General features: G+C 44.9%; 1 protein-coding gene across 1 annotated transcript; it reads right to left on the reverse strand.

Annotated features, from left to right (window-relative positions):
- Nucleotides 1–5,610: 5,610 nt before the first annotated feature.
- On the reverse strand, nt 5,611–24,549 carry FIS1 (fission, mitochondrial 1). The gene is made up of 5 exons (XM_020809509.3): nt 24,331–24,549; nt 12,571–12,703; nt 10,796–10,872; nt 8,245–8,350; nt 5,611–6,848 (listed from the first exon to the last, which is right to left on the reverse strand). Exons 1-5 carry the CDS (start codon nt 24,373–24,375, stop codon nt 6,751–6,753), a joined length of 459 nt encoding a protein of 152 aa, XP_020665168.2. The 5' UTR covers nt 24,376–24,549; the 3' UTR covers nt 5,611–6,750.
- Nucleotides 24,550–25,399: the final 850 nt, after the last annotated feature.

Genomic DNA, 25,399 nt, shown 5'->3' on the forward strand with positions numbered 1-25,399 from the left:
AGGGTTGTATATGTAGGTTGGTGATTAACTGCATCCCTCAAACGGATCCCCCCCAAAAAAGCTTAACTGAGGTGCTGTTGACTTCTCATGATCTGTTCATATATGAAAAGCAGTCATATATGATGGGAAGTGGGAATTTGCGGGGCTATTGCATGAGCAAGACAGATTTTCCATTATACTCCGCCAGTGTAGTGACTTCTCAAAAGAAGACCTAGGAGATGATGGAAGTTTAGCCTGGGGAGATGGAAGGAAGGAAGCAAAGCATGAAACCAAGTTAAAGCCTTTCGTTGTGAGCTGATGTTAGTAACTCAGGCCCAAACTAGGTTGCAGATTTTGTATTTTTATGCTTCAGAAATCAGACTTGGTAATGAAGAAGTTTCTTCCATCCTGAAGACCAATCAAAAAACAAAGCCAGATTGTTGTTGTGGGTTTTTTGGGCTCTTTGGCCATGTTCTGAAGGTTGTTCTTCCTGATGTTTCGCCAGTCTCTGTGGCCGGCACCTTCAGAGGACTGGAGTAGGAACTCTGTCCATACTATGTTGGTGTTTGTTGGATAGTTGAGTATTTACAGCTGTGGGAACAGCTTTTGTTCTTTTCAGGAGATAGGGTGATCAGCCTGTTTTTGCTGTGATAAGGGGGAGAGATTATCTGTCACTGTGATGGATGGGTGTTGGTAGCTGGTCTTTTTTTGTGCAATGATACAGATCATCGGTAGAGCAGGGAAAGTGAGAAAGGCCCCTGTTGTGACAATCACACACAATCAGCACCAGAGGAATTCTCTCTTCTAGTGATAGGTTATTATCTGTAATGCCTATAGCTACCCTATCACCGTCAATTCAGTTATCTGAGGAAGTGGTCTTGTCCACAAAAGCTCACATTAAAAAAATATAAAAGTTAGTTTTTTAGGTGCGACCATGTTTTCGTCCTTTTTTGCTTTTTTTTTTGCTTTTACCTATAATCATTAACAAGAAATACTAAAAGCTAAAAACAGTATGTATGCAAATACTTAAAAGGGCCAGATACCACCGCTGAAAGACAGTAAACAAAAACCATACCAAAACTGCATTCAAAGCAGCAAGGCACAATTATTTACTTAAAAAAAAACCCTTAGGTAGCCAGTCGCTCAGGGAAAGCTTGTCTGCAAAGAAAGGTTTTTGCCTGCTTGCGGAAGGATAGCAAAGAGGGAGCCCGGCTGGCCTCCAGTGGGAGGGAGTTCCGGAGTTTGGGAGCAGCCGCAGAGGAGGCCCTCTCCCTTGTCCCCCACGAAGCACACCTGTGAAGGTGGTGGGACTGAAATTTGTCTGGCTCCTTTACATACATACATACATACATACATACATACATACATACATACATACATACATACATACATACATACATACATACATACATACATACATACATACACACACACACACAAGTACATGCCACGGTGGTCAGATCAGAAATATTATTCTTAAGGAGTAGCCACACCTCACCCAGCTCCATCACTGGGTTTTAAGAAAACATAACCTAGTTTTCTAGTTTTGCTCTACTGCCCAACTATTCTTATGGTAAGAACATTCCTCCCAGCCCATATCTTTTCTTCTGAGACTTAATCTTATTACTTACCACAATGTAATCCAAGAGAGAACAATCTCTTCCAGTTCTTTTTAAGCTTTGTTTTCTTGCATATGAAGAGATGTCCACAAGATCACTTAAGGCAAATCAGTTACCTTGCTTGGCTTGCCACTGACTAGGCAGGTAAGAGGAGAAAGACCTCCCCAGCCCACTGAAGAGTTTGGAAAAAGAAGTACATACAGCAGAATTCTTGAGTCAATACTCCAGTAATCTTCGTTTTATTAAAATAAAATAAATAGAGGTTTGCAAAACTTCATGGGTCCCCTATGAGAAGAAAGGCAGCATATTGATAATACAAACACATGACTAAATTAAAACATTTCCTTATGAGTGAGGAATTTTCGGGAGATGTATCTCGAGAAGATACAGGCCTGGCCAGATCAGATTGGAGACTGTCAGAGAATCTATCATGCATCTGACTTGTGCCAAGAAATGGGGGCTATACAGTAGATGTAACTTTAGGAAGCCAACATTTTGTCCACGCTTCACTACTCTGATAGTCAGTGGTCACTTTTGAACTGCAAGCTGCCATCATGACAGTCCCACAGTCGTGCCCCTAAAGAAAGCCCCAAAATGCAACTATTCTGATCCAAATCAGCATCGCAGTTTTCTCAGGTTTTTGCTTCTGACAAGTCTTTTGCAAAGCCAATGGGTCTTAATTGCCAATTCTGGACATATTCAAGACAAGGCCCTCTATACAGTATGTGTGAGTTTGTATATCTGGCCTCATCTTGAACCAGCAGTTCAGATCCACTGGCTGAAATACTGCTTTGCCTCTCCATATGCACCAAGCAGTCGTAAGATCAAATCCACGCGACGGAGTGAGCGCCCGTCGCTTGTCCCAGCTCCCGCCAACCTAGCGGTTCGAAAGCATTCAAATGCGAGTAGATTAATAGGGACCACCTCGGTGGGAAGGTAACAGCGTTCCGCGTCTAAGTCGCACCGGCCATGTGACCACGGAAGATTGTCTTTGGACAAAAACGCTGGCTCTACGGCTTGGAAACGGGGATGATCACCGCCCCCTAGAGTCGAAAACGACTGGACAAAAATTGTCAAGGGGAACCTTTACTTTTACCTATGCACCATGAGAATGACGTCTCCAGGATTCGTTTAGCAACTTTGGATGCACACAACTTTGTTGCATTGTGTAGGGAGTCACGCACCCTGAAGTCACCAAAAGAAGACTTTAATGAGCAGTGGTATACATAAGGACCTCAGGTAAGCTCAGGGAGGAGGAAATGAAGCCTGAGGGGGGCCGTGAGGAAAGGAGGTTATGTCATCACCCCTGTTCACAAAGACAATGCTAATAGGATGTGTTAATCACTCTTCTGCTCATGTTACTGAATAACTAGGGTTAAATCTGGGGAAAACAAGTCACAAAGATGAGCAGAGCGAATGCCGTGTACAGAAGACAGAGATGTTAACAGCTTTTGATTCTCTTCCCCAAGACATAAGAACACTCTGAAAAGCTGTGCATTAACAGTAATGTATAAAATGCTTCTTCCTGCAATCCAGGATTTTACAGTAGCCATTCACTAGCTCACTGGATAACAGAAGAAATATCCCATTAAACCGAGCTCTTAACGGTTGGCTGAGCTAGGTTTCATTGTCAGAAGAAAATAAGAAGGGAACTGATTTTAAAATTTTTGTAGTCATAGAATCATGGAAGGGGGCTAGGCCATCAAGTCCAACTCTGCAGCTCAAATCGAAGGAGGTCTGACAGAGGGCTGTTCTATTTTCTCTTGAATTATCTCCAGCACTGAAGTGCTTAGCTAAAGAAAAGGCCGGAGACCAGGTTATTTCCTTCTTAGCAGGATATCCCCCCCCCCCCACTTACCTGCATTTGGTTAGATGAAAACACTGGGTGAGCGGCTGATTATCAGCTTGGTGACAGATTTATGAGACCAGGAAGAATTTTACCCATTAAAATTTCCATTAAATGAATGTGAATCAACTTTACCTGTGCATGTCAGTCAGACGCTTTGCTATGGGGGAAAAGTTTCCAGACCATCTTTGTAAACCAAGACTGTTTTAATAGTCTTTGTTGAATTGCAGTCAGTCAAAGAGGAAATATCTAAGCCACCGGATCTCTGCCATTGCTGAAGTACAGCATAAGGGGAATTATTCTAAAGGTGACTACAGTGGTGCCTCACTAGACAGTTAACCCGCATGACAGTTTTTTCGCTAGACATTGACTTTTTGCGATTGCTATAGCAATTCGCAAAACAGTGATTCCTATGGGGGAATTTCACTGGACAATGTTTGGTCCCTTCTTTGCAAACTGATTTTTGCTAGATGATGATTTGCTTTTCACTAGACAATGATTTCGCTAAACAGCGATTTCAGTGGAACAGATTATCTTCGTCTAGCGAGGTACCACTATATAATTGTCCTCCTAATTAAACGGAGTGCAACCTCAGTATGATTAGGTCTGATGTAACCTATGGCTGTGCAGCTTTATCAAGGTTAAACAGGCTGACTGTATTTGCAAGAAGCACAGTGAGGAATCGAACATTTAACCTCTGGCTCCACAGCTAAATACCTAAATCAGCCCCACAGCATGGCAAGGACTCTTTGGTCAATTTACAATTTAATTATGCAGGCTGCACATTACCACCTACCCCCTTTTCTGGCCAGAAATCAAAAGTCACAGGTCAGCACAGTGTGCTGTGGCACAAGGGCATGAAGGTGACAGCATAAGCTAGGGCAGTGAATTGCTGCTAATTAACATGCTGCCACATGCCCTTCCTGGTTGCACACCAAGCTGTGCAGCTGGCACACGACCAGCGATGCTGGCAGCAATTCATTAACGGCAGCAATTCGGTGCCATGATTTGTGCAATGACAGTGAACACTGGTGGAACTTCCAAGGGGCACTCTGCCCGATGTGCTTCAGACCAGAGATTTCTGAAGGAAAAGCACCACAGAGGACCTGAAACAATGGAGACTTCTGGTGGGCTTTCCAACTGATGTTAGCTAAAGAGTCCCGCGAGCCAAGAACTGCTGTGCTTGCATTGGCTCGCCTACTCTCTGGATGCGGGAAGGCAGGGACAGCGCGCGTCTCGGTCCAAAGGCTACTTTGGAGACTTCGACATTCATTGAGCCACGAGGAATTTTCCGAGATGCCAATGTCAGTGCTAACAACCGGCACTTCCAGCTTCAGGTGTATTGCCATTTCAGCCCTACCTTGCGAAACTAGCCATCTGTTCCTTCTTTTAAGATCTGTTTTGGTTGCCTGCCATGCTTGGCACGGGCTATCTTACAGTAATTAAGCCATGGGCTGGTGCCAAGAATCCAGAGTTCAAGGAAAGCGATCAGGTGTTGATTATTGGAGGGAGATCATGGCAAATACCCAGGGACAGATAAACATTTACCCACTGCTTGCAGGAACCCAAGGATGGCTCTGTACCCTTTAAAAACTGTCCAGGACACTTCGTTGGAAAGATCATGCGGCAGCCAAGCTGCTAACCAGTTTGTGGTATCAGGATCATGTCACCCCTAACTGGAAAATCCACATTGTTTGCTGAGTATCTTGTGGGCTTAATTAATGGCGTTAGGTTTTAACCTTCATATCCAGGCCAGACATCGAGATCTTCATGAAAGAGGTGGAATCCCATCAGGTGGATACCCATCAGAGGACCTTCTCCTGTTCCCGTCCCCGATTATGGGATGTACTCCCTTTAGAACCATGTCCAGTTCTTGCTCTCGCTGTTTTTATAAAAGGGATGAACCACCATTTTTTCCAAACAGGTCTTTTGAACTTTTTCACCGACCCCTGGAGTCATTTTAACTGCCTGGATGGTTCATGGTTTTGTTGTCTGATTTGTTTTTAATCCGTTCGAATTATGCTCGTGTGCTTTTTTCCCCCCACAGGGGAACGGCAGGATACAAATCAAATAAAACCAATAAAAATCTGGAGGCTAGAGTTGGTGGAATTTCAACACTTGATCATCTCAATGAGCAGAAATCAAGATACCAAAGCCATTCCCGCATGTATCTTAAATGTTTATTCACATTCCTGCCTCACAACTGTTGAGGCTGGAGAACAATATGAAAGCACCGGTTAGGTGAGCAGAGACAGAGTTACCAGAAAGGAAGAGGGTGAGTGATGCTTCTAGTATTGCGAACCCCGAACGCCCACCATCACATGTCAGAAGCAGATGTTGTACAATATAAGGCAGCTTAAACATCCATCCTTTCTTCTGTGTTTCCCCATGAACTCAAGTTGCTTTCTTTATTCATTCTAAAACCAGGCAGATCCAGCTAACGGCTTCCGTCAGCAATACTTGCTTTCATATGGCCCCACAAAATTATAAGAAAGGTGGGAGAGAAATTAGAAGACTCTGCACAGCAAGTCAAGAGGAGGCAGACTGTCAGGAATCCAAAGGCGATCTAGTGTGAGACGATATTGTGTAAGGGAAGGCAAAAGCTACGTGCACACGTGTTCGTGTCAGGCATGTGGGGGATGAATCAAGGACAAGGGACAGGAGCAGTTGGGCATGAGAAAGACAAAGAAAGTGCAGTCTGCTGACAGAGAAGAGACACACACCCCCACTCCAAAGAAAACTGGGACTTTCTGAAGGTGCTCCCCCATTCCCATGTTCTCAGCTAAGAAGAATCCTGTGTTGTTGTGGTGGTTTTCAGAAGAGGCAAGCCCTTGGAAAGCTTCTCCAAATGAGATGTATGTCTTGGCTTTTCAGCCTCCGATTTGGGCAAGACTCAGAGACAGGAAATGAAGGCTACTGGAGGAAAGGGGAGGGCTGATGGCCTTATTGTCCCACGGTGGAAGAAGCAAATAGGAGCCTGTGGCAAAGGGCTTTAAATTGGCTAACACAACAAGAGGCTTGAGCACTACGCCCTAGGGATAATCTCCCCCAACACTCACACACACACACAAATGCCTACTGTCCAGTCTTCTACCACCTAGCTGTTGAACACTGACCACTCCGGTCAGTCAGCAAGAGGAGAGAAAGGGAGCTCAGAAACCAGTCGGGTTAGCATTATTTCAATTAGTTTTTTTTTCCTTTTCTTTTTCTCTTTAATCACCCCTCAGCTTCTCCAACAGATCAGGCTGTCACAGCAGCCGGGCCAGGCTGCTCCGACCGAGAAGGGAAGCCTCTCCCTTACACCAGTTAGGATTTCGCTTTGGAGATGGCCAAGCCGATGAGGCCGGCCAGCCCGGCTGCACCCAGCGCCATGCCTCCGACGATTGCCATCCCAACCAGGCCATCTGTGGAGAAAATAAGAAAGTGTCACCCAACTGAAAGTGTCCATTATGCTTGATCGGGGGGGGGGGGGGGATCTGGACAATTGCTTCTGCTGGGTTGCCGTGGTGACCAGTTATCTCCCTCCTCCCCTGGCCTGATCCTGAGAAAGGTTTTAGCTTCCGAGCCTTATGCATTCATCGATATCTATCATCAGACTGAATTTATCCATTTCAAAGCAGTGTACAAAAGCAACATGTAACAGGCATGCATAACCAAAATACAATTAATTGACACATGCATTAAACAGCTGGTAGGGTGGATGATGCAGGGCAAGCTTTTTAATGTGTGTCTCAATCAAAAAATGTCTAGAGCCTGATGAAATTTAGAAGGAAGGGTAAACTCTAGAGTCGGTACTACAACACTAAAGGACCTGCTATGAATGCCTCTATAACAGCAACCTTGCTAAGAAACATGGGCAAGTAACACAGGCCAAAATCCTATTATGTCACCATGTGACGGAAACAGGGGTTGTGAGAGCCAAATGGACAAGGAGTCATGTGGTTCCCATCGCAACCAACCATGCCATGCGCCTGTGAAAGTGTGGCAACGAGCATGCCCGCTTTGATGCTATCACAGCTACCACTGGTGTCATGTCAAGTTACACAAGCAAAGCTACTCAGTAGGATTTCAGCCTGAAAAGTTGGGTTGCTCGACTATGGACGTTCTCAAGCCTTTTACCTTCTGCAACCTTAAAAGCCATGCCTCATTTTTGCAGCGCTAAGCCCAGAGTGGAAAGACTTGATGGAAGAGACAAACCAAGCCCAGTCTAGAGATGGGCACAAACCGCATCTCGGTGGTTCGGCATGGCGCCTGCACTGCTTTTTAAACACACTTCCCTCTACTGTGCACTCACTCACCAGCCATAGTGCACTTCCCTCCTCTGGGCGATCGGCCATTCAGAGGCGGTGCCGTGGGCTCCCCCCCGCCTCCTTGTCTGAGTGGGCGCCAGCTGGAGGAGTTGGAGGAGGGAAGCGCACTGCTGCCAGTGAGTAGATGATCGCCCAGAGATGGCAGAGGAGGGCGGAAGCACATGGCACCCACTGAACAACTCTGCGGGTACCTTGCCAAACCACCGAAGCATGATTCATGCCCATCTCCATCCAGTCCCAACTCTAGTTTTTGAATCACGAATGGGCAGAGTGCTCCTGCATTCCTTATTCCAGGGCACATGTTCTGTTAACCCATGGTTTCCCATACTCCCTTAGGAGGGAAGCTACAGAACTAGAGGCTCAAACTCTGTCTGGTTTGCGAAGGTCACCCTGGCAGTTTCTATTTGGACCAGGAGCATTATGTCTCAATGGAGGATAAAAGGCAGGGAGGGAAAGGGGTTGACCTCCCAGCCGGCCCCAGCCATCTGACCTTTCTGCATCGCCTTGTTGATGAGTTTCTCCAGCTCCAAAGCCTGCGTGTTGCCCGGTTCAGTCTTTAACAGCCCCCGAATGTACTTCAGCGCTTTCTCATACTCCTGCCAAAGAGAAGAGTAGCCACAGAAACGTTTGGAGGCCATATCCTGGGCAGTTCCAGTTCCTAAGGCATTGGCTCTGAGATTAAACAAATGCCTTATGAGAGAAAACGTGGCATGACCAGGGGGTTCCATTAGCCAAGAAGGAGCAGCGAGGGGCTGGATATGTTTGGGGTCAGGACAGCATCCCAATGGTGGGAAAAGGAGTCACAGCTTCACTCCAGAAAAGCACAGAGTGGGTCCCCCAGTTAAGCTAACTGGTAGCAAGATCTGACTAGGAATAGATGTGTTTCGGACACTTTTATAAGTATGGTGAAAAGAGGTGAATAGGGAGGTATGCAGTGGTGGGATTCAGGGGTTTTGGGTATGCCAGCTTTTGTGAACAGTAGAACTTCCTCTGTAGGGAAGCAGGGGTACTTAGAGATGGGCATGAACCACCCAGTTTGGTGGTTCGTACTTTGAACGGGTGTTTGGCCCTTACCATCCCTGCCTTTTCCTGTAGGCACCGACTCAGAGGCCACACCTTGAGGCGGTGGGGCAGGGAAGGCAGGGTGTTTCCCCTAGGTGGATATCCGCTGGAGGAGGCAAAGCTAGGAAGCACAGAGCACCTGTTTGGAGGATATACGAGCCGGCATGATTGGTGGTTCCTGCCCATCTCTGGTGGTATCTCAAAGACGTGTCTACAGCCTCGCAGGCACATGCCAAGACTGCCTCAGAAAAACAGTGGCTTATACACCAAGCTCTCCCTTACTCCCTTCTAGCTCAAGGTCAACATGTAAAGCTGGATCTCTCACCTGCAAATCCAAAGGTTTATCTCCTGCACACCTTATGCGCACACCTCATGGTGCAAACACAGAGGGCTCTCTGAGGCCCTTCCTCTTAGCAACTAACTCTCTTCAGGCTGCAACCCCTGCAAGCCACACACAGTGGGACTTCCTTCCACCCCTGTAAGATCAGGTCCGCCTTGTTTGCACTGGTGTGATCCCAGCATCATCTCCTTCACACAGTCCAAACTCCTTATCTACATAATTCTCTCTGCACACACACACACACACACATATCTCACAACGGAGGAGTTATGATGTGCTGGTCTTACAGTCCATAAAATATTTAGATAACACGGCCGTTCAGGATTGATCATGGCAGATACCGCCTGTTTTCAAGAAGGTTTATAGAGCCAGGATTAGCTGCCAGAGATAAGGAAGGACCAAGGTAATGGAAGGCACAGGACTTTCATCCTCTCAGAGGATCTGACCTCTACTTTTACACAGTTAGGTGTGCCATCAAACATACTCAGGTGGGGTGGAGGAATAATTGAAGACTCACACAGTTAGGATCCTGCTCCATCGTCTCCCCAGATCAACCCTACAGCAGCCAAAGCAGAACACATCAGTGGCCTGCCTTCAAAATAGAAGTCTGCAGGCTGCAGAAGTCTTATTTCCAGATCTATAGGAACCAAGCTGTCAAAATCTTCTAAGTGGTGATTAATTTGAAGTTGGGGAGGCAGGGAGCGAATTTAATGCAACAATGCTTCTGCCTGACCTTCCAAATCCTTGTTAGAGCCAAGTTTTTCTCCACAATTCTCAGTCTGAAGATTGAACGTTATATGGAGCTACTTGCAGAGGGCATTGTATAAATGTCCTAATTAGGGGTCAACATCCAGCAGCCCTTGGCCAAATCAGTCCTCTTGAGGAGAAGCAGCGAAGAAGGTTATGTGTCGAAAGGCACTCAAGACACACAAAGGAAGAGTTACTCTTTTGGACCAAAACTCCCAGATTCTCCCAGCTAGCTTGGTCATGCTGGCTGGAGACTCTGGGAATCATAGTCTGAAAGAAAAGAATCCATAATCTTTTCCTGAGTGACATCTAGCAAAAGTTCTACCACTACTTGCTAGATCACTGGTTCTTAACCTTGGGTTACTCAGGAGTTTTGGACTGCAACTCCCAGAAGCCTTCACCACAAGCTGTCCTGACTGGGGTTTCTGGGAGTTGAAGTTCAAAAGCATCCAAGTAACAAAGGTTAAGAACCACTGTGCTAGATGACACTCAGGAAAAGATTACGGATGGGGAGAACAGCTCTTAAATCTCTGTCTCTCTGTTCCAATGTTCTCCTCTTAAGGAGAGAACCTGGAACTTTCAACTTCTAACATGTATCCTGTGTGAGTTTTAATTGCAAAGCTCTTTGGGAGACAATGCTGGTTGAACAACAGGGGTGTTAAAAAAAAAGCTTGTCCCGCAATAAATCCATGTCAATTCAGAGTTTGGAAAGTTACTCTTTTGTTTAGCTCCCAGAATCCTCCAGCCAGTGGTCACGCTGGCTAGGGGTTCTTGGAGTTGTAGTCCAAACCAACACACATACACACACACACACACACAAACACACACAGAGAGCTGCTGCCAGAAAAAGGAAAACAGATAGGTGAAGTGGGTGAATGACCAGCAAGCTCACCTTCAGCCGGTAATTGCCTACTCCAAGATAGAAGACATAGTCACGCTGTTCCTCTTTGCTACCTTTGGGCAACAGTTCTAAGAAAGCAGAGAAAGAGGAGTTAAGTAAGTTTTTTAAATAATTATGTGAAAAACTTTACAGAAAAAAAACAGTGGCATCTAGTATTTCCTCCCCCCCCCATTACCTGTCTCCGTCAGTTCATGGAGCACAGATGCCAAGGACAAACTTACAGCTGCAGTCATCTCACCTGGCACCCAAATTCTATAAGGCATTTTGGGTCTTGGCCTCGAGCAAATCAAAGGTGTGTATGTGTAAGAGAGATAGAGAGGACACGCAGAAGACAGTAACAGCCACAAAAGAGTTACTGTGCAAAAAGCACAGAGATACTTGGGCCAAGAGGTTGCACGCCAGATTGAAATGGGGTGGGCAATGGGAATGTCTAGAAGAGACAAAAGATGTAGTCATGCCAAGATGGAATGGGACCATCCCAGAATGCGGGACACATCATAATGGGCTCAAGCTACAGGAAGCCAGATTTCAGTTGAGTATCAGGAAAAACTTCTTAACTGTTAGAGCAGTACGACAATGGAATCCATGACCTTGGGAGGTGGTGAGCGCTCCACCGCTGGAGGCCTTCAAGGGAAAATTGGAAAGCCATCACCCGGATCAGCCTCAACTTGGATTCCTACCGTACAGACACTTTCCAACTCAATGATTCTGATTGCCTGTTTCAAAGCAGAAGTATCTGAACCAGATACACCTGTATCCCCCCACAAGCCATTACTGGTGAGTGTCCTTGATTGACATTGTGAAGGGCTAGCAAGAGGATGGAAAACACATGGAAATGGTTCTGAAAGGGATCAGACATATTTGTGAAAGGGGAGACAAGTTTATAAGCCATGCTTGATGCATAGACCTCCGTATACAGAGGCTGCATATCACTGGATACCAGTTGCTACCAGAAAAACCCAGAGAGGGCTTTTTTCAGAACAGTCCACCGCCTCCACTGAGAGGTCCAGAGGCATCAAACTCTACTCCCAGGGACACTCCAGATGTCTTAGGCCAGTGGTCCCCAACCTTGGGCCTCCAGATGTTCTTGGACTTCAACTCCCAGAAATCCTGGCCAGCAGAGGTGGTGGTGAAGGCTTCTGGGAGTTGTAGTCCAAGAATATCTGGAGGGCTGAGGTTGAGGACCACTGTCTTAGGCTATGATTCCCGTCCTTTCCAACCAGCACAGCTACCCTGTGAGGTCAATCTGCCAAAACTGCAGTTCAAGGCATCATTGCCGAGAAACCAATACAGGACGTAATGGTTTGGGGTAAACTGATTTCGGTAACAATCCCAAACCTATCTCACCTGCCCACAGCAGCCTGCTTATTCCCTGCAACAACCCTTCCGTTCCACCCCTCTGCTGAGCCCACAAGAATCAGGACACTGCCTGTAAAACCATTTTCCTTCAGAGCTGTTCAGACATCTGCTTCGTGATGGAACGGAACAGCTCACCGGAAGATCACAAGACAAGGGAAATCCAGGCGGTGGCTTAAGATATATTTTTGTGCCACTATCTATTCCGTGTGCTTGGGGCCCATGCAGAGATCCCCTCTTCTCATTCACCCTCGCGACAATCCTGAAATGCAGGTCAAACTGAGAAAGAACATGGCCAGCCCAAGGCTAGCCAACCAGCACCCTGAAATTAGAAGCCAGATCCTCAAAGCCACAATCCAACACTCTTAACCATTAGGCCACACTTCCAGCTCAGCATGTTTTTTGCTTACCTTCCAGAAGAACGACGCCCTTCTTGATGTCCTCGTTGTATTTGCTGCGGACCAGGCACCAGGCGTACTCAAACGTGGTCCCTTTGGAGACGGTGCCGGAGTTCAATTCAGCGTTGTACTTCTTCTCAAATCTCTGGAGGACGAGAGAAAAGAAGACATGGGTGAGTGGAAGGAAGGCAAGGAAGCATCACCCACTCTTTTCACCTCCTCAAGCAACTGAGCAATTTCACAGCCTCAGCTGTTTAGGTATTTGGCTGTGGAGCCAAAGGTTGGGAGTTCAATTCCTCACGGCAACTGTGCAAGTAAAGTCATCCTGTGTGGCCTTGGGCAAGCAGCACCGTCCCAGGGTATTCCCAGAAGAAGGGAGTGGAAAACCACTTTCTGAGTGTTCTCTACTTGGAAAACATCACTATAAGTCAGAATTAACAGTCCATAATGATGCTTTTAAATTGTGGTGCTGGAGGAGCTTCTTGAGAGTCCCCTGGACTGCAAAGAGAACAAACCGATCCATTCTGAAGGAAATCGACCCTGAGTGCTCACTGGAAGGACAGATCCTGAAGCTGAGGCTCCAATACTTTGGCCATCTCAGGAGAAGACTCCCTGGAAAAGACCCTGATGTTGGGAAAGTGTGAAGGCAAGAGGAGAAGGGGACAACAGAGGACGAGATGGATGGACAGTGTCACCGAAGCAACCAACATGAATTTGACCCAACTTTGGGAAGAAGTGGAAGACAGGAGGGCCTGGCGTGCTCTGGTCCATGGGGTCACGAAGAGTCGGACACAATTAAACAACTAAACAACAACAACGATGATGATGATTAAGACTCTCCAGTAAGTTCCATTTTATTGCATTTTTAGCACAATTCCAGACAGGAATTAATATCTCCCCTCCTTTATAAGTTTCCAGGCAGATGCTTTAGGTATCACACTGTTAATCTGACACAATTCCTTCTGTTACCTGGCAGCTGCAAAGTGAACATCTCCACCAATACATTTTACATTTAATCTCTTGCTACAGGTCTCCACAAATACATTTTACATTTAATCCTTTAACCAATCTCATTTAGAAAGGCTGACTCTGCTTTTGCATATGCTTCATTACAATCTTTGTCTGACATTTCTGCTCCCTGGTCAATGAACAGCAATTGGAAAAAAATTTGACTACAGGCTTGTGAAATCACAGGTCAATGGTGTAATCCTGAAACAGCCTGTGCCACGGGTCAAGAGAGAAGATGGGTCTTGGACTAAGGGGATTTCAGCTGGCCCCAGTCCCATTTGTTCTAGTGAACTATTTCCCATATCACTGGGAAAACTGCCATCTTAAAAGCCATCTGGGAACAACATTTAATAAGTAATATTGTGGTGCCCAGAAGTAGCATAAATGGCAGGCATTTCTTCTTGATGGTAGCATCCTGGTTATGGAATTAACTCCCATATGCAATTACCACTCACCAGAGACACAACTGTTCAAAACACTTCCGCCTTCCAGGAAGATAAAAATTATTATTATTTTTTAAAAAATCAATTTGATTTAAATTAAGAGGGGGGAATTTTTTTATTTAAATTGTAAAAGGTATGTAAGAAGCTTTATCTGTTGAGTTTCTGCCTGGTGGGTTAAGGCGTAGGAACTGTTCAGGGAAGGAAGAGGTACTTCCCCCCCCCCAAAAAAATCTGAATTTTATATGGATCAAATGACAGCACAGGATAGGCCAGTTGAAAACAGGGCTTTTCCTGATGGCTAAAAAGCCATCCTCCTGCCAGCTTCTGACTCCATCCAAATAAAAAATGATCAGGAATCATGGAAAGAAGAGAGGAGGGGTGGCGACGGAGGTTTCCTAACAGATGGTATAATGTCCTCTACTAAACAACAGGAAAATGGTTGGCACATGACTCTGTGACAACACCCAAGGGGTGCAGAATCATGCAAATCATGGAAGCTGTTGTCCACAACATCTGGACAGTTCCACGTTCTCCATCTCTGGAAAAGGTCTCACACATTCCTCTCCAGCTTTTCCAAAAAAATCTGAAGAATGTGCAACAAGAGACTGGACACGAGGTGCACGGCAGATTTGATTGAAATCAAACTGATTTGAATCACAATTAAAATTTTAAAATACTTTTGATAATTTAAAGCAAACATTTACAATTTTAAAAATTTAAATGACGATTCACATTTTGATCAGGTAAACTCCCACATATTTGGAAGAAGCCTAGAAGAGTATGAATCCCAAAATCTTAATTTAAATCAAACTGACTTTTTAAAAAATCATTGCGTTTTATCTTCCCTGCAAGAAAGCAACTAAGGAGGAAAGACTGAAAGAACTGGAGGCCTGTTTAGCCTTGAGAAAAGAAGACTGAGGGGAGATAGGATAGTACTTTCAAATACTTGTAAGGCTGTTAATACAGAGGAAGGGCAAGATCTGTTCTTGGTCATCCCAGAGTGCAGGACAGGGAAAAACGGGCTCAAGTTACAGGAAGCCAGATTTTGGTTGAATATTGGGAAAAACTTCCTGTTAGAGCAGGACAACAATGGAACCAATGATCTTGAGAATGCTCTAACGCTGGAGGCATTCAAGAGAAACTTGGACAACCACCTGGTAGGTATCCTTTGATACGCATCCTTGCACTGAGCAGGGGGTTGGACTTGATGACCTTATGGGCCCCTTCCAACGTCATCACTCTACGATTCTAAGAAGCGCTTTCAATGACAGCTTTCCCCCCAGACAAGCTGGCCTGCTCACTTGGCTTGCCAAACAGACCCAGATTTTGAGCTTTCCCCACAGTTAGGATCCAGGGCTTTCTCAGCCATTACAAGCAGGATCTTGATCTTTTCCCACCAACTCTAGTCTCCTAATTTGATGGTGAAAACCTGGACTGAGAAAAGAGAAACTAACAGGGTGGATAAAAATCAGATGGTTGTTCAAAAAACAAACTGATTTTAAATCGTGATTTATATATTGTTGTTTTTTTAATTTAAATAATGTAAACAGTTCAATTGTTCCATTTAAATCATGATTTAAATCAATTCGTTCCTGGAAGCTAACCTTCTGGGGTACTGGAAGTTCTCAAGCGTTTGAGTGGGATTTAGAAGATACAGGTTCTACTATCCACTGAACAACGAAACTCACTGGGTGACCTTCGATGCTTCCCTCTCTCTTTCTCTCACCTTGACCTACTTTGATTGGGTTGCTGCAAGGATGATGTGGCTAAAAAGACAGCCAGGTACACCACCTTGAGTTGACTAGAGAAACAGCTGGACAGAAAAAGTAAAGTAATAAATTAAGGCTTTATTGCTACACATATTGTTTCTGCTGATATATTTCTACAGTGGGGTCTTGACTTAAGAACGGCTTGAGTTAAGAACATTTTGACTTAAGAACCACTCTCATAGGAAAATATTGACTTGACTTACATACTTAGATTTGAGTTAAGAACTGAAAAAAACCCACATGGGAGGCAGGGAAAGTGCAAAAAGTGAACTTTCAGTTAACTGTTGGCCAGTGAAAAGGGTGCCTGTCTGCTTCCTCACTCCTCCCAGCGTTTAGAGAGTGGACTGGGAGGCAGTCTTCGGACTGCCTGGACTGTATTTTCCCTGCCTTCCCTGAACCTTTCTTGACCTAAGAAAAAAAGAAACACAATATCCCCCTCTAGTGGTCGAACGCAGAATAGCAGCTTCCCATTAGTTTCTATGGACGGAAAAGAGCAGATACGGATCAAATGGTTTTCAATGCATTCCTATGGGAAATGCAGATTTGACCTGAGAACTTTTTGACTTGAGAACCGCCTTCCAATACGGATTAAGTTCTCAAGTCAAGACCCCACTGTATCATGCTGTAACTTTGCACTGTTCCATCTTATTTTATTTAGTTATTTCCATTTCTATACCGCCCCATTAGCGTCACTACTCCCTGGGTGGTTCACAATGTATTGTTTTTAAACTTATAACAGTTTCACCACTTTTCTTCTAGCAAAAGAAGTGTGTATGCGGGAGAGAGAGAGAGAGAGAGAGATGCTCAAGGAAAATTGTTGGAGATAAAGGATACATGCGAACATCTGAGTTTTGGCCTCTCTGTTACCTTGTTTCCCCAAAAATAAGACCCAACCTGAAAATAAGCCCTAGTAGGATTTTTCAGGATGCTCATCATAGAAGCCCTACCCCAAAAATAAGCCCTAGTTAAGTGAAGCCCTGCCCTCCACCTTTGTGCAACAACCAGAAGATGACATGACAGTATTTGAATAAATGTAGATGGTTGTACATGGAAAAAATAAAACATCCCCTGAAAATAAGCCTGCCTGATGCATCTGTGTTTTAAAAGCTTATTGTACCTAGTGATCACTCTGTATTTCCCACCAAGCAATCTCTTTGACAGGAACAGGCCTGCTGACCAGATCTGTTTAAGAAGAGTTATGCAAGACTCCGAGAAATAAAGAACACAACGAGAACCTCAGTCGCCTGGATTGCGTTGTCAGAAACCAAACACTGATCCTTTTGTCTCCGGTCAACTGAGTGAACCCGGTGGGTTGTACCAACTGCTACCTGAAGCTGTCGGACTGTTTTGACCTCCCGGGAGCGCCGGTCTTCAAGTGTACCTGAACCGTTCAAAACCACAACCAGGGATGGGAAATAACATCCCCTTTAATCAAGGGCTCGGATAGGAACTTCCAGAAACATCGGGTGGGGGAGCCTATGTTGTGAACCATGAGAACAAAGTGACCTTTCGGGTGTGGTAGCAGAAAGAAGACATTATCTGCTTTCTGCTGGCGATGGCCAACACAAACCAGAGATCTGTTGAAGGAGGGTACTTTCCCCCTAGCTCTCTGACAAAACACCCGCTTGCTAAAAAAAAAAAAAAAAAAAAACAGGTGCTGGAGGAGCTGGTACCTGCCATCAAGGGCCCTTTTCGTTCCGATTTTTAAGAAAACAGATTTCCGTTTAAACTAGGCTGGGCTTGCAACGCCACTGCCGAGAAGCCGGGAAATACGATATTTTTCCATGTATAAGACTAAACTTTTGTCTAAAATCTTTACACTAAAAATTGAGGGTCGTCTTATACACAGAAGTAAGCTGAGGAGAGAACAAAAACAAGTGGAGGGGGAAGCAGGGATCAAAGCGATCCTTCAGTGCTTTGATCCCTTTCCCCTCTACACTTGCTAAGCCCCAGTTAGATTTCTTAATTTTGGATTAGAAAAGTGGGGGGTATCTTATACACGGAAAAATACGGTACCTACACAAAGCCAAGAAGGGTCTCTGAGCCTCTTTTGGAAGTGAGGTGAGGTGGGGCAGATATTCCTAAACTAGATATGAGCAACCCGACAACTTCTGGCCCCAATCCACCTTCACAGAGACACAAGGATGGACATGGAGTGGAGGCAGAATTGGGTCAGAAAACCTGTTGTATAGCTGGTAGGAGGGGACAGACTGTAGCAGGAGAAGGTCTACTCGGCATTGCAGAAGTTCAGTCTCCCGTGTCTGACACCCACGCAAGCAACGGCTGCCAATCGTGAGCTATATGGACCAAGCGTCTGACTCAGCAGAAGAGAGCTTCCTGCGTTCCTTTGGTGTGACAGGGAAACTCTGACCTCTCGAGGGGTGGATGGGCTTTATTTAAGTGGCAGCAATGTTAATTACTGATCTATCCACCGAGAGATTCACTGAAAGACACCGATTTAGATCAAGCTTCCCCAAAACGGCATTCACAACTTGAGAAACGAATCACTGACCAGCAAAAGTGTTGAGAAACTATAAAAGGAGGAGTACAAAATTACGGTGACGGGGAAAGATAGAAAGAGAATGTGGTTCTGTTCTCGATCATCCCAGAGTGCAGGACATGCATCTATGGGCTCAAGTCACAGGAAGCCAGCTGTCGGTTGGATATTGGGAAAAACTTCCTAACCGTTAGAGCAGTACGACAATGGAACCAATTACCTCAAGTGGTGATGAGTGCTCCAACATTGGAGGAATTCAAGAGAAATTTAGACAACTACCTGACAGATATCCTTTGATTTGTATTCCTGCATTGAGCAGGGGGTTGGACTCAATGGCCTTAGAGGCCCCTTCCAACTTAATGATTCTATGAAATGATTGCTAATTCTTAAATTTAAGAAGCCACTTGAGATGATACAACAAATAACTTTAAATGTCAGTTTTTTCAGAGTGGATTGGATTCAAATTTTTGAAAAACAGATTTTTTGAGAATTTTTTTTAAAAAAATTTAAAGCATGATATTAAACAATTTGATGATATTAAACAATTTGAACAATTTGATATTAAACAATTTGATTTTTAAAAAATCATTGATTTTTATCATTGATTTTATCCACCCTGTTTATGCTATTTCCTTTGAAAAGTCAAATCATCCTCCTTCCTCAATCTCTTGCACACATAGAAATCGACAGCAGTTTTAAATGGCACTTTGCATTCCACTAGACTCAAAATTCAAGCTCCCAACTGCAGCCCAGGTAATCAGGCAGCATGAATCACCAAGCTACTCCATCCAAAATCGGCCCGACGTCTTTAGAATTATGTTTTTTGCGAGATCCTGATCTTCTTTCTAAGCAAACAAACGAGTGTCAAAAAGAGCACACCAAAGATCGGTAGGGCAAACCGATTATGATCTAAATTGTGAAAATCTAGCCAGCACGGATGTTTATCTTCCATGGAAGAAATAATACACCGTTTCTTAAACAACCCTTGCTTCTCTCCTTGATAGTATCTTACAATACATAGCGTGCCAAGCAAAATGGCTTAAGTTCACCATTGCTTCCGTAAAATACAGAGGGATTCGGTCATGGCAGAGCACTGGGAAGGGAGCTCAATGAACAATGCTTTGGATTATGCTTCCAAGTGGAATAAGGGCCTATTTTGCAGTGTTTTTACACCCACAGTACCCAGTACACTTAGATGCAAATAGATTGGCTGCTATAACATTACATTAGTTTAACAATTTGTATGAAGATGCCAAAAACTCATCTTAACATCACTGTTAAAAGTAATTATCGTTAGTCATAAGTTTCAGTGAATCAGTTCTCAAATCTGCTTTGATTTGGATTCCTGCATTGAGCAGGGAGGTGGACTCGATGGTTTTACAGGTTTCTACCAACTCAATTATTCTATGATTCTATTATTTCTAGGTAAGCAGCTGGCCCTCCTTGCCCCTCATGCTGGGGCTCCATATCTAGGCATGTACTTCCATTTATCTTTTTACCCAGTATTCCTCTTCTCTCCAGATCCCTTCTTCCTCATGTGTCATGTCTTAAATTTTGGGTTATAAAATGTAAGTTGTAAATTTTGGGTTGTAAAAAACTGCTCTATATCATCAGTTTCTGTGAGCTGTTTTAAGAGCCCTTCTGACTAAACAGTACAAATGCACTCAATGAATAAATTATAAGAAATCAATATTCCCTTCTTCTTCAAGATCAATTCCCATACAAAGGAGTGCAGAAAAGAATGGGGATATCAAGACAGACGCAATGTTGTTGTTGTTTTAAATTCCAGTCCTACTGTTGTTGTTTTTTAAAGGTCAAAATGTTCCAAGCAGCAGGAATCACAGTAAAAAATATACTCGGTCTTATCTCTAAAGAACAGAAATCTGCTTTAGAGCAAACAAAAACTGTATGTTCAGCCCCCAGTCTTGCACTGCAACCAAGAAAAACTAGGGATCCTACTAGCTACCTCTTACACCAGAGGGGAAAAAATGGTATAATCTAATTCTTGCACTGTGCCCATTCTAACTGCACTGCACAGCGCTGAACAGGGCCAGCATTTATATGCAAGACTGCAAAATGACTGCAAAAATAGCTATTGGATTTGGTGCTTTTTAGTGGTTAACCCACCTTCATGGCTACTCAAGAAAAATAATGCATGCCTACAATCCTGAATATGCTTACTGAGACTAACATGGTCTGAAATGCTTAATAGCCCTACTCAGTGCTTAACATTTATCAAAATGATCTGGCACCCCCTGGTGGAATTGTGTTGCACCATTAATTATCACAATCAGATATGGGGATAAATCTAAAAACGAATCGGGATATTCAACGAATAACCCTGATTCGTCAGATATTCATCCCCTCACGTTCTTGGGGTCCAGAGACCATGGCTAATATGAAACAATGGATATAACCTTTTTATATTCGTCCCTTTGTTCCCTATCTGCTTCTGCCCCCCCCCCCGCACGCACAGATCAGCTGTTCCGGGGGGGGGGACATAAGCAGAGAGGGATGTTCCCTTCCAGGGGCTTGCTAAAGCCTGCCTGTAGGGAATCCCACCCCCAGGGCTGGGGGGATGGTTTGGTTCCTCTTTCCTCCTCTTCCTATGCCCATGAGGCATAGGGAGAGGAGGGAAGGGATCAAAGTGATCCCCCAGCCCTGCTGCCTTTGCAAAAACAGTGGAGGGTCGGAGATCGCTTGGGTCCCCCTTTGCTCCTCTTCCTATGCTCCAGCAGGGATAGGAAGAGAAGCGTAGACTGTCAGAAGTGATACCCCCAGCCCCAATGACTTTGCAAAGGTATATATACACACACATACCTGTATAAACATACATATATAAACATACATACTGTACATACATACATACATACATACAGACAGACATATACACATATACATACACACACACATATATATTCATTGCCCCACAGGCTGTGTAAAAAAATATATGACCCGATGAACTGACACATTGATTTGTGGTTCGTCACGCCACTGGGGGGAACACTTCATCCCCATCTCTAATCACAGTCATCCCATTATTGGAGACAAGAAATCAGAAGATGACTGAAACTAAAAGGAACTACAAAAGATCATCAAGTGCTTCACTGGCAAGATCATCTAAAATATCGTATTTCCAGTCGGCATGTAAGGGTGTGAAAGCTGGACCGTTAAGAAAACTGACAAGAAAAAAAAACTGATTTGTTTGAAAGGTGCTGGAGGAATGCTTTTTACTCCAGACAGCCAAAAAGATCGAATCAAGCCTGAACTCCCTGCGAAGGCAAAAATGTTGAAGCTGAGGCTGTCCTACTTTGGGCACATCCTGAGATGGCAGAATTCTCTGGAAAAGACCATCATGCTAGGAAAGGTGGAAGGCAGCAGGAAAAGAGGAAGACCCAATACGAGATGGACTGACTCCCTGTAGGAAGCCAAAGGGTGGAGTTTGCAGGAGCTGAGCAGAGCTGCTGAAGATAGGCCATTTTGGAGATCACATGTTCATGGGGCTGCCATAAGTCAAGGGCAATTTGGCAGCACATCAAAACAACAACGTAATTATACAACGTAATTAGGAGACTGCTTTGATTACCTGATGTTCAAGACAATTTGCAGTAGGGCAACCTCCACACTGTGGTGGGAGGACATTATTCTCTGTTCTCTAAATTCTTCTGCCTCGCCCCCTACGCCAGTCTCTCCTTGGCACTACTAAGAGGAGGTGTTTTTTATCTGTAACCATCCAAATGGCTTGATCCAACACCACTACTTCAGTCATGAGAGCAGAATGCCCTGGCCTTTTATAATAATGATAATCTTAGGACTGCCAAGCATCGAGTCCAGCCCCTGTCCAGGAGGCACCAGTGGGGGAATCGAACCTTTGGCTCCTCAGCTAGTTGCCAAACCACTGACCTATCCAGTTCCACATGTTGAAGGGTCACTTCAAGAAAAGGATGAATAGTTCTTAATCTAGGATTGATAAAGACATGATGATGACAGAACTAGAGGAGAGAGCAGACTACAGTGGTGCCTCGCATTACGTTAATTCGTTCCAGCGAAATCGCTGTAGAACAAAAACGTCGTAATGTGAAATTAAAAAGCCCATAGAAACGCATTAAAACCCGAAAAGCGCGGCCATTTTCGCTGCCTGTGCTGCAAGGAATCCGTCCCAGAAAAGAGCGGGGAGCCTTTTTTTTTACCTGGCGGCCATTTTGAAACCGCTGATCAGCTGTTTTAAAATTATTGTTTTGCGAGAACCAATCATCGCAAAGCGAAATTCCCCCACTGAAACCATTGTAAAGCGATTGTTTTTGCAATCGCAAAAGGTTCATGGTAATGCGGTTTCGTCGTTAAACGGGGCACCCGTCTTGGGAGGCACCACTGTATTCTTCACGGGTGTGTTAAGTAAAGATGTGGCAGCTGGTGATCACTATGACCTAGATGGGGAACCCTTAGCTCTCCAGAGGGCTTATAAACCTTGGACTACAACTCCCATAATTCTTTGGAATTGGCACCAGTCATACTGGTCAAGAATTCTGCGAGTTGATGCTGCAAACAAGAAGTATGGAGATTTATGGTTTTGAGCAATGACTCCCTAGCCATCTGGAGAATTATATGAGTCCCAAATCTCCAGATGGCCTCCACCTTGGATCACGACTCCCATAATTCTTCGTTGCCTGGAAAATTCTGGGAGTTGTAGTCTAAACAGCACAAACCAGCAAACCTCTATGAAAAATATGCAATAAATCTTCCCACCACCACATTCTCCTCTAGAGCAGTAAGCCCAGAAAGATGCTGGAAGAGGAATAGGAGAGAAATACATCAATGCCTGTGCAATTTAACAGTTCCAGCCTCTTTTGGAAACAGCCTCTGCTGGGAAACAAATACAGCATATCTGGAAGCTGAATGTCCCCATATGCAATTCTGGGATCACTGACCCTAAGTCACAGGAGCTGGGATCCCCTGTGATACATGACTGCTGTATCCTAGAAGTCTGGAAGAACTTCTGTGCTACGAATGCCTACAGTTTTAGCTCCCAGTCCTTACATGACTGATGCACCTCAGGTATCCAGAACCTCAATGTACAAAAAAAAAAGTCAACTGACAAAAAAAAACCCACCCTTTTTTCATAAACCTGACACAGTGTGTTCATGAACTATGATTCCCACAATCCTCTGCCAACAGACCAGGGTAGCAGGAGCTGATGGGAACCGGAATCCAGCATGAACGGGACAGTTAAAATTAACAAAAGGAAGCACAGCCGACCCGAAGTGTCTCCTGTGCACTTAATTCTCCAAGGATTGTATATTCATTTCCAAAATTTCCCCACGACTGGGCTGTCCACCGTTTCAGACTTGGAAGTTCACCATCCTTTCCCCTACTTTACTGCCACTGAGCGCTTTTCCTTCCATCAGCAACTCAAACTTAGATCAGGCAAGGGTTCACAGGGGCTAGCAAAAAAAACAACAACAACTATTTAGAGAGCCTTGAAAGAACGTCTGAAGGTAGGCAGAAGGGCATGGATCTGGAAGGAGGGATGAAGCAACCCGAAGAGTGGAACAAAAAAGCCTGAGGAACGCACCGCTGGACGAAGTCCAGAAGGTTCACCGCTCCCACCCCTTTAACTTCCAGGAATTAATGAGCAAAAAGATGACCTTGCCAAGCTTCCCCACCACCACCTTATTAATTTGTTCCACATTTCTTCAAATGCAACAGAGACTAAACACTGCAATTAATTCAACTGCTTCTCAGAGTGATCACCTTCGATGAGTTTTCATCCGTGTCTGACTTTCATCTCTCTTTATCTTTTTTTTTTAAAAAGCCTTGTTGTGAGAGGCCTCGGGTCCCTCCTTGTCCAGTTAAAAAGGCGGGATACAAATAAACTGAGGGGTAAATAACAGGCACACCCACACCCTGCCTAGAGGTTTGTTTACCACCAGCGGCCGTTGGTGGCCAGAGGTAGACTGCTCCTGAATCTGGAGGCTCCTCTTAGCTAAGCTAGTTTACTACAGTCGGGGAGGGGGGTTGAGAGAGGGGGAAACGTCTCGCCGCCAGGCGCCCTCACCTGCAAATCCTCCACCGCCACCACTTCGCTCAGCACCGACTCCATCGCACTCGGTTCTTGAAGGCACACCGGAAGCCGGCTTCACCCGGAAACAGAAATCCCACCCATTTGGTTTACTCTAGGACATAAATGCCTATCCTCTATGATAACACCACGCCCCCTTTTCGGCTCTCCGTACTTCACGCGCGCCGCGTCTCTTCGGAGAGCGAAGCGTTGAACGATTTACGCATGCGCCTGCCGTTTCCATGGCGTTCTTCGCGCGAAGTTGGGGATAGGTGGGTGGGTTCATCTCCTCACCAGGGGAACAGGTCGCCCCTCCCTTTTTACTGTTTTCGGCCAATAAAAGAGAGCGGCCCGTGGTTGCCATGACTACTGCGGGAGCGCCCATCCCTATAGGCCAGTGGTCCCCAACCTTGAAGAACTAGGCTAGGGTGTTCTCTTGGACTTCAATTCCCAGAAACCTCGGCCAGCAGAGCTTCTGGGAATTGTATCGCGAGAATGTCTGGGTTACACACAGTTGGGAACCGCAGTGCTTTAGGTAAGGGGGGTGGGAAGGCATGAAATATGGTAGAGGGACAATGGCTGCCCCATCATGTTCCTGAAAACTTATATGGCCTAACAATTTGTCATTTTTCAGATTTTTTACAGACTATTGAAATTAGTCAGAGTGACGCAACTTCCGGTAAGGGGTGCAGTGTGGCGTCGCTCTAGGCTTCATCTCTATGGTGAAACCTTTCCATAGCCGCTACAAAAATAAACTCACTTGATACCGGAAGTATTAATACCAGCTGATTCGTAACTAGTCCTTCTAAGAAGAGCTGCAGAAACTGGAGTTGTTGGGAAATCTTCAATTAAAGCACAATTTTTTAAAAAGCTGTAAAATTCTTGATACCCTTCTTCACGTCACATACTCTCAGAGCCCCAGCTTGCCAGGCCTATTTTTATGGTTGATCCCATAGTAGAAGATCAGATGTCACAGTTTTATTGTGAGGGTGAATGCAATAAAAACAAATACTGCTCTTAGCACAGTAAAAATGCATTGTACAATATAGCCTCAAAATGTGTATTT

Source organism: Pogona vitticeps, chromosome 6, assembly GCF_051106095.1.
Source record: "Pogona vitticeps strain Pit_001003342236 chromosome 6, PviZW2.1, whole genome shotgun sequence".
NCBI classification, from domain to species: Eukaryota; Metazoa; Chordata; class Lepidosauria; order Squamata; family Agamidae; genus Pogona; species Pogona vitticeps.